Source organism: Aulostomus chinensis, chromosome 7 (assembly GCF_037954235.1).
Source record: "Aulostomus chinensis isolate RoL2024-O1b breed Wild chromosome 7, RoL_Achi_v1.0, whole genome shotgun sequence".
In the NCBI taxonomy this organism is placed as follows: Eukaryota; Metazoa; Chordata; class Actinopteri; order Syngnathiformes; family Aulostomidae; genus Aulostomus; species Aulostomus chinensis.
In genome coordinates this window covers 25,932,464-25,941,704 of record NC_141326.1, presented here as the reverse complement: position 1 = coordinate 25,941,704, position 9,241 = coordinate 25,932,464, and the positions used below count along the sequence as shown (strand labels likewise).

General features: G+C 42.4%; 1 protein-coding gene across 1 annotated transcript; it reads left to right on the top strand.

The window, feature by feature from the left end:
- Positions 1 to 1,053: 1,053 nt before the first annotated feature.
- Positions 1,054 to 8,082, top strand: oaz2a (ornithine decarboxylase antizyme 2a). The gene is given in 6 exon segments (XM_086207958.1): positions 1,054 to 1,064; positions 2,779 to 2,845; positions 2,847 to 2,927; positions 4,435 to 4,607; positions 5,396 to 5,481; positions 5,566 to 8,082. Coding segments are annotated over 6 exon segments (549 nt in total). The 3' UTR covers positions 5,697 to 8,082.
- The last annotated feature ends 1,159 nt before the right edge of the window (positions 8,083 to 9,241 follow it).

Below are 9,241 nucleotides of genomic sequence, written 5' to 3'. Positions count from 1 at the left end.
GCTGAAATGTCAGGATGAGAGTGTTGCCTTTCAAAACAAGCTGGCATTTCCATCCAGAACAGGCTCTCCTATCGGTCTCTGAGAGGCAAGATGGAAAAAGGAAAGAAGGTTTTGACATCTTTGCCAGAACGCTTATCTCTCCCTCCATCTGATCAAACTTTCTGGTCATTTTCTCTCCTGTTGCATTGAAGAACAAAGACTTAGCTGCAACTGACTTCCACACTTTTTGAAGTGACAGTTCAGGTGGACTTTTTGAGGTGATAACTGCGACTGCTCTCTCTGTAGTGACTGCATATTTTCACTTATAGATGAGCAGGGTGTTAACGGTTAGTGAAGTTCCCTAATAACCCCACCACCAGAATACCCTTCACCTGGGTGGGTGAGTTGGGGGATTCCCGACAAATTCAAAGAATATTTGTCATTAGTTAAAGCGATAAAGAGTTCTCAAGACATTGTACTGTTTGTTTGTTTTTTCAACTTTCCAAGAGTCTGAAACTAATAAATGTCTCAGGACAGACCGTCTTCATGTATTTGGTGAACTCAGAAGTTGTATAAAACAGCAACATTAGGCTAAGCTGGTGAAATAGTTGACTGTCTGATCCCAGTGACAAGCAACTAACATTCTTATGATCCCATGTAGGCATCCAGAAACCAAACTCTAAGTACTGAAACCGCGTGGCCTTATTCAAGGCTTCATTTTAGAGGAGGAGACTTAAAATCCACTGCCCTACACTACTGTACTGCACAGTTATTGTAGTGATTGTGAACTTTCTTCTTTCCTTTTTTTAGCCAGTGTCAATATCGATGAGTATCTGTTTAACCCTGGAGAGTTGCACATTTGCTAGTTTTGGTTAAGGATGTTGTACAGAAAGATAACTAAGAAAGTAGTGAAACAAATTTACAGAGAAAGCAAATAGACAGCAGGTCATATTTTTCCTCCATGTTTATGTATTGAGATGAAGAAAAAGGGTGTGTGCAGTTTCTGCTACAAAGTCAACAGGCCAGGTATAATAAGCTTTTATTTTCCATTGCTCACCCTCTTGGCTCGTCGCTATGCTGATCAGGTAACCGGGGTTACCTGTATGGTACAGCTGCTCCTGCTCATGGAAAACGGATAAGCCCAGCCAGTGTTCCCCTGCTGCATGTTTCTGATAATTCACCTGAGAACAGGCCTGTCAACCTGTTGCAGTGCAACAGTGAAAGACTCCTTAAATGTCATGTGTAAATGTTTCAGTAACTGTGCAGGAATGTTTTAGGGACAAACTAGGTGGGCAGGGAGCGAATGTGGTCACCTGATAGGCCAGCATTGGACAGAATGAGACCTCATCTTTCTGTCTGGCAGCATTGGCTGGCTGCCGTCACGTCTGCAACATGACCGTAACTCAAAACGCTTAAGATGCGTGATCCCGGCAGCCTGGCGAGCTATTTGCGGAGGTGTTTACAGATCACGCGCTTGTTTATGATACATGCCCTCCACCACATGCATAACCTGCCAACTGTCTGAATGATAAATCATAGGCTGTGTGGCTGGCTGGTGATAAACAAATAGCCTGAGAAGGTTTCTCAGGGGAGTCAGCCTGTAAATTGCAGAACTCCATATCACATGCTTGTTGTTCTTTGTTTGTGCATAATGATTGCAATCTGTTTGACTTGCAGCCGCAGGCTTTTTAGAAATGCACCAGAATCTAAAAATAGCCAACCCAACCTGTCCTCCTTGATCACAGGGTTTCTGATTCAAGGCCACAGTTGTGCAGTTGAGCTGTATTAGAAACTCAACCGCAGTTGGAGCAACTATTGTTGGAGGAATAGACTCAAAGGGTAGTGTGGACATTTTGTTCCAACTTCACCTTGTTTTCAACTGATACTTGGAACACCAACAGTTTGAACACGTTAACTCATCGCGTGGAGGTGGGACGTGTTGCCACAGGTGCCTCCTGCTCGTTACTGCGACAGGAGCAAATATGTTCACCCTGGGGCCTCTGAGCGTGTGAGGCAACAGTCTTGAGAAGTTTACATCAGACCGACATTAGCACTCAAGTCTTTCAGTTCACTCTAGTTAAAGCAGCTATAATTTTAGTAATAAATCAAAATAGGGTATCCTTATATCACAAGTCGGTTATTGTTACAAGTCCTCCCCATGAGAAGACTTTTGTATTGTCAGGATCACGCTGCTGTAGACATTTTTGCCCCACTGTTTTGCTGCGGTGCCCAAGTTCAAAGCAGGCCCACGCTTAAAGACCACACAGTCAGGCTCGTGCATTTAAGTGAACACAGTTTAACCTGATCTGAACTAGGCTAGTACCAACCAATACCATTCACAGTCGATATTTCAGTGCATCTAGAGTTTAAAATCTACATCGCCCATCTCTAGTGACTCGTGGGGATTATCACTGACTTCCTCGGCTGACCGTGGCGTTTTGGAGTAATCCGATTGTTTTCGCTGTTCATCTGAAACAAGCTAGTTTGTATTACTTTCATAGTTTAACTTCCAGCTTCTGCAGGTTGCTGTTTTCAAACCAAACTACCAGTAAAAGCACTTCTGCTCAGCACCCGATGGCAAACTCACAATTTTGAAGCAGTCTGTGGACATAATAGTTCCATGTTAAACTGAAGAGTTAAACAGATTCTGAGACCAAACAATATGATAATGTTGTGTTAAAAGCCTGGGACATTTTTAATCTGTTTCCAGAACTAGTTTCTTCTCCTCTCAATGGGCATGAAAGCGATCATGAGCTTCCGTGGTGGGATAACACACCAACTTCCTCTTTCTCTCTGCAGTTCCTGGTTAGCGGGGTCCCTGCTGCCCAGCTCCATCCCTCAGGCTCCGGGGCCTCTGTGGTGCTCCTGATGCCCCTCACCCACAGCTGAAGATCCCGGGTGGGCGAGGGACGGTCAGGGATCACACTCTCAGTGTGCTACTACACAAGGTGAGTCTTAAATCAAATCTTGGTGTCGTGTCTATCACCGTGAAAAAAAAGTAAAAGCCAATGAAAACAAGCCGGTGGTATCCTGGGACTCACTCCTGATAATACAGCATTTACACCAGGTCGCACGTTTCATTATAATTTGAACCGTCCTAAATTTAACTTGTATGTCCCAGATAAGTGCTGTACAAGCGCTGATGGGGTCTAAATTGCACCCGTGTTGTCCTCATTGACTGTAAGCACTTTAGTTAATAACTGTGCTAAGTGCTCCATTCCCCCGGGACCCTTCTGACTCACTGAGTACAGGAACACCCTGCTAATAAATTCTTGTTGAAAAAAAAGCCTTTAATCTGTCTCCTCATTATCAAACTGGTGAATTCAACAACCAAATTATTTAATTCACCTGGCTTCTTCTTCAAAATCTCACATACTTTGCACAGCATCAAAAACTAAAACACCAAATATAAGCATTTTCTCCTAAATATGAAGTGTTTTGTGTGTTGGTGCGTTGTGTTGCACCCCAGACATGTGACCGGCTGTCCCCTGGGAGATTAGAGATTTAGGATCAGACAGAGCCGTCACAACCACCATATTAATGTCCTCATCTGTGCATCCCTAGCAAAAACCCCTCTCTAACATTTACTAACATTAACATTTAAAATCAGATTTGAAGCTTGAAGTCAGTCATGCATTATTGAAATTGCTTTTTTTGTTTGTTTTGTTTTTAAATTTTAAACACAGTATAACTCTCAGGGTGTCTCCAGGTCCATAAAACATGTTAATGTGATGACCTTTAAGGTATTTAGATCTTAAAGTCTTAAATTTGAACGTGTGGTGTCTCAGTTACCACACACATTTGATCTGTTAATGAGTCGAGTTCTGCATCTGCAACTCTTGGCAAAATATGAACCTAAAACTCAACTTGATACCAACCTGCAAAGCTTGAATGTGAAACGGATGTTTTGTCCCACAGAATTGTCTAAAATTTTCTATAAACATACTTTGGAAATAGAGAGCCTGACTTTGTCTACAGGTGAGGAACGTACGCCGCGTTCATGACAACTCTGAAGTCAGAATTTCAACCTGATGACATTTTTCTGTAATGCTTCATTCAGCAATGCTCATATCAATCATTAAAAACTTTATGAGACCTAATGAAGTCAGTGAACAGCTGGCTTGACGCTCACACAATGTTATCAAGCTGTAATGGAAGCACATGGATACAGTGTGAGACTCTGTTCCCCTCAAATTCTGTGTCGTCACATTTTAAAGCACTGTTTGACACGAGTAGTGTTTGGCAGGCAGGCGCAGAATCTACACTCAGACCCGATATTAAAGAGCTGCTTCACGAAGTGGCAGCAACCACTTCCTCATTACACTCACCAGATGAAACTCCTTCCCTCACTTCCTCTCAGGAGCTGCCTCTGTGTTGAAGGAAACACAGTTTTCTAGTGTGACCAGACACAAGTGAATGAAAACTTGAACTTCTTCGTTTGCTTTACGACTCCAGGATGACAAGTTAACGGTGACACAGGCTGCTTCAGTCAATGGAAACCACTCTCTTCTCCACTTCCACTATCAGCTGAGCGAGCGCCGCTCGGCCTTCTGGAATACGGCTCTATCTGAAGACAGCCTCTTCCTGGAGATTCCTGCTGGGCCGCTGGTGGATGGAAGCAAAGAGGGGTAAGCAGGAATGACTGATGATGTTCTTGAAACACAAAAAAAAACACACAACTGCATGAGGATCTTTAAAGCATTTGGAGAGAAAGCCATCTTGCTTCTGGATGGCTTTTTATTTGAAAGTTCTCCTGGAAGATTTGAGTTGAGTTATAGAACCCTGCAAAAGTCACAGAATTTGAAAATATACTGTATTCTGTTTGTTCTGGAAATCCGATGACCCCTTAGGGGGCCTTGACTCCCAGTTTGGGAACCTCTGTATTTGAGTACTTATGGTTCAGTTAGTATTGACTGAGAAATCTATAGGTCATTACTTTGCATGAAGGGTTATTCTGCATGAAACCACGTAGCAGGTCATCAATCTCAGCTAAACATGCTGTGGTCTTTTTTTTGGTGTGTGTTTACATGTAGAAAAGCTTGTTGATGAAAATTTGCCTCTAAAGCAAGAAGCAGCTCTGGAAATGTCACCGGTAAACATCTACATATGAACTCTGCTCAGGTCATTGATTGCACCACAGTCCTGTAGGAGGTTTTGACGTTACACACGTGTCCAAATTTTACATGCGTGTCTCTGGATGTGGCACCTTGAAAGGGGAACTATGAAGTTCTTCTTTTCAGCTGTAATTGATGCCCGGACAGTGCAACCTTGCCTGCTGTGGGCACGCAGCCAGTCCAGCACTGCAGCTGCCACTGCATTATTATGTAAAGATGCAGCGCTTATGTAAAGATGAGAAGTGCGTCATGGCCACTCCCCCTCACTCGTTCACTGTCTCTGTCTCTCCATGGGTCCTCAGGCTGACTGCTCTGCTGGAGTTTGCTGAAGAAAAGCTCAAAGTTAACTACGTCTTCCTGTGGTTCCATAAAGGCAGAGAGGATCGATGTAAGAACTCCTGATCTTTGACGTACAGACGATGTTGTGTGTCTGCTGTAGCTGCATCACTGAAAGCTCTCATTTCCTCGTCAGTGTCCATCATCAAGACGTTCCACTACATGGGCTTTGAGATGGTAAAGCCAGGGACCCCCTCGATACCAGCCCGGCCGGACCTGGCCTTCATGGTTTACTCTCTGGACAACAGCAGCTCAGATGAGGAGTAACTGCCACTGTCTCCTGACTCACCCTCTCCCGCCCTCCCCATACTCTCTACTCCGCTGCCCTGAATCAACCCCCTCCTCACCCTTTAGAAATTCCTCACTGCTGACTGGCAGGAATCACCTTTTTCTATTTAGAACTGAGGAGGGGAGGTGGTGGGATTTCCACATGACTCCACTCCTTTTGTTCCCCAAGGATGAATGCAGATGGGAGAAACATGAGTTGAACGAAGTCATCACTCACATCTTGGCATTTTTTATTTTCCTGCTTTGTGTGTCATCAATAAGACTGTTTGACATCGAGGAGAAATTAACATGGCATATCTCTCCTGACAGCTTTTTATAAGAGAAGAAACTTTGTGTTGGCGTGCTGTGTACACCGTGCACGCTGTGTTGGTTGGGTTATAAAGAGGAGTCGATACAACGTTGTTATGCTAAATAATGTAAACGGGTGAAAGCCTGAACAGTTACATTTAACATGGAGGAAACTGTTCTTCCTGTTGTAGGTCAAAGACATCATTCCACGGCACTTCGCTCACGCTCAGCTACTCCATAATCACACAGCAATGTAGCTGCAGTCAAAGCTAAGAAGGGGGGTGTGTGTGTGTGTGTGTGTGTGTGTGTGTGTGTGTGTGAGTGAGTGATTGACGCCGTCTCCTATCTATCAAGCCGACAGCGATTGATGAGCTGAAGCGGATGGCTTTTACTTTTCATGTCGCACAGACGCATAATGATGATTAGCGGTTGGTTAAAACGGCGAGGTTGTAAATGGAGCTTTGCATTAAAATGTTTGAATTCGGTCCATTTTTGTCTTCAGTTTGAGCCTGGTGTGTGACCACCACATCATAGTCACGCAGATCAGCATCTATTCACGTGTGCTCAAAAGTGTTTTGTAAAATACACCTACCATTATCGAATTTAAGAAATAAAGTTGTAAGTCTTAACTGTTGAGCAGAGGAACGCCTAAAGAAACGGGACTCTGAAAATACTTGAGCAGCAGCATGTGTTCTTCATGGAGGTGATCCTTATCAACTCCTGCCAAGTACATTTGTCCAATTTTATTGCCCAAAAAAGAGAAAAATCCCACTAAACTTAATAAATGCCAGAATTGTGTTCAGTAGCATCTGACTCAAAGACAATGTCCTCTTTATTCAACGTTTTCTCACGTCGCCGAGAGATTATTTTACTCGTTATGAGGCAAAAACCACTTGAGATTTTTTTTTTTTCAAAATCAAGCAAAAAAAATGTTGTGTTTGCTAGGAATGATTTAAATATTTACAGCCCTTATAACTTGTCTAAATATTAGACAAACATAAAGGCTATCAATGGATTTCAAAAATGAATATAATGAATTAATTTCTTATGATTCAATTTGATTGTAGATCAGTTTTGACTGACATTGATTTTGCCAAGTGTGAATCAGTTAATTAAATTCTTGCATGTCAATCTTTTGTATAATAATCAAAATTAACGCTGTACTTTGGCAACCCTTACAAATTTACTTTGCAAGACTTTTATTTTAGCGTTGGATGGAATAATTGTCATTTAAAAAAAAACAACGAAAAAGTCGAAGACACTGAGAAATTAAAATGCTTTTATTAATCAAGAATATCAAATGTTTGAACGTCTCAACGTCAAGCCCTGGTCAGGGAGTCAAACACTCGGCTGAGCTCTGTGTCCGCGCCCGGGGGACACAAACCAGATGCTTCGTTGTGTGACCGCAGTATCGTCGTATTACACGAGAGACACAAACTCACCGGCCACCCTGCACCGATTGAACCGGGGCTTTTAGTGCCTGAAGAGGAGAGTGCAATTTTAACATTTGTCACTCTTGAGTCTTACTGAAGGATGTGTCCACCTTCCACAGTTCACCCCGCGCAGAAAAGGACCTCATGGAAGGGGAATTATATGCAATTTAGATAATTTCCTTTATCAGATTTGTGAGTTGTTTTTTTTGTTTTTTTTAATGACATTCAACAAAACGCCAAAGAATCCAGTCTACTGTTGTCTGGAGTCGCCCTGATTTGATCATCCAAACCCAGTATGGTATTTAAAGCAATACATTCCCCACGTCAGCCATACCTCCTGCCTCAAACACCAGGGTTCCATGTCGGCTCGGGGGGAGGGGGGGCTCTTCTTCTGCATGTGTTCAGTCTTCATTGCTACTGATTGAGCCTTGACTTTAAGCTGTTAGCTATCAATATATTAATTTTCTCAGAGGTATATTTTTATGTATGTATATTTCTCTATGGTTTATTGTGATAGTTTAGGTATTTATTTTTTTGTTCTTGGTGACATAGTTAGCAACGACTTAATGACAATCCACACTTGTATACTCTGGATGAATATTTTTCTTGGGGTGGGGGGGGACAATAAAGATGATTCTCTTATATTTTCTGTTTGCTTGTGTGTTCATTAATCATCACGTTGAAACTAAAAACTCTGACTTCTCAAGAAAGCAACACTCTCCAGCAGTGAGCCGAGGTTATAACACCCATCCTGCTATGGACCTGATGTGATGCTCCTCTTTGGTAACGGTCTATTTTTATTGAAGCAGTTGATCTGCAGCGGGGTTCCTTCAGCAGATATAAAAACCAAGTCCGTGTCGAGGAGATTAGCTTCTGACTGGCTGGTTTAATTCCACTAACTGGATGCTGATAACCGAGGTACAAGTCCATGTAAAGGCAATTTCTGGGAAATGCCTTTTCGATGCGGTAACAATCCATCCACCTCAATCCCAGGCAAGTTTATGTAAAATCCGTGTGAGATTAAGGTCAGGAGAGGACGATGTGCCTCTTGACTTTGAGTCTGAAGGATTAGTGACACAGCTTGAGTGGCTGACTTGAGTGCAGTTGTTCTGGATGAAACATCAACTTGCAAAGACCCAACAAAAGTGAACATTTTCTAAAGATTTTAATCTGGATTAGTTTTGTCCAGAGTGAACAAGAAATATCACCTAAAGCAGTTTGATCCTGACCTTTGACCTCCAAGTTTTTCTTCAGATCATCCTTTAATCCCAGTAGACAATTTGTACTGTATTTGAAGAGGTTTCCTCAACATGTTCCTGAAATGTGAGGTGACCTTGACCTTTGACCACCGCTGTCAGCCAATCCAGTGGACGTGTGTGCCTAATCACAAAAATTCGTTTGATGGATGAGCTGACGGACGAGTCAAAATCGTTATGCTTCTGACCTCCGGCTTTCAGCTACGATAAAAAAAAACATTTAATTTACATCTTTTTAATTAACAGGGGTCATTAAGTTCCCTAAATCCATGCCTTTGATAATTCAAAGACACATTTTAAATCACAAAAGGGTAAATTATCAAGTTTCCAATATATCTTCATTTGTGTTGAAGTTGAATGTGCACGTGATGCCACTGCCATGGCCAAACTGGGATGAATTGTGGATGGATCACACTCCATCACACAAATGTTGTATTGTTTGACCAATTTTGGAATCTTATTGCATTTCCCTCCACCCTGAATCCCTCTGCTGGGATCAGGATAATCTGGATTTTTCAGATCAAAGGTATGTCAATCAAACTAGAAA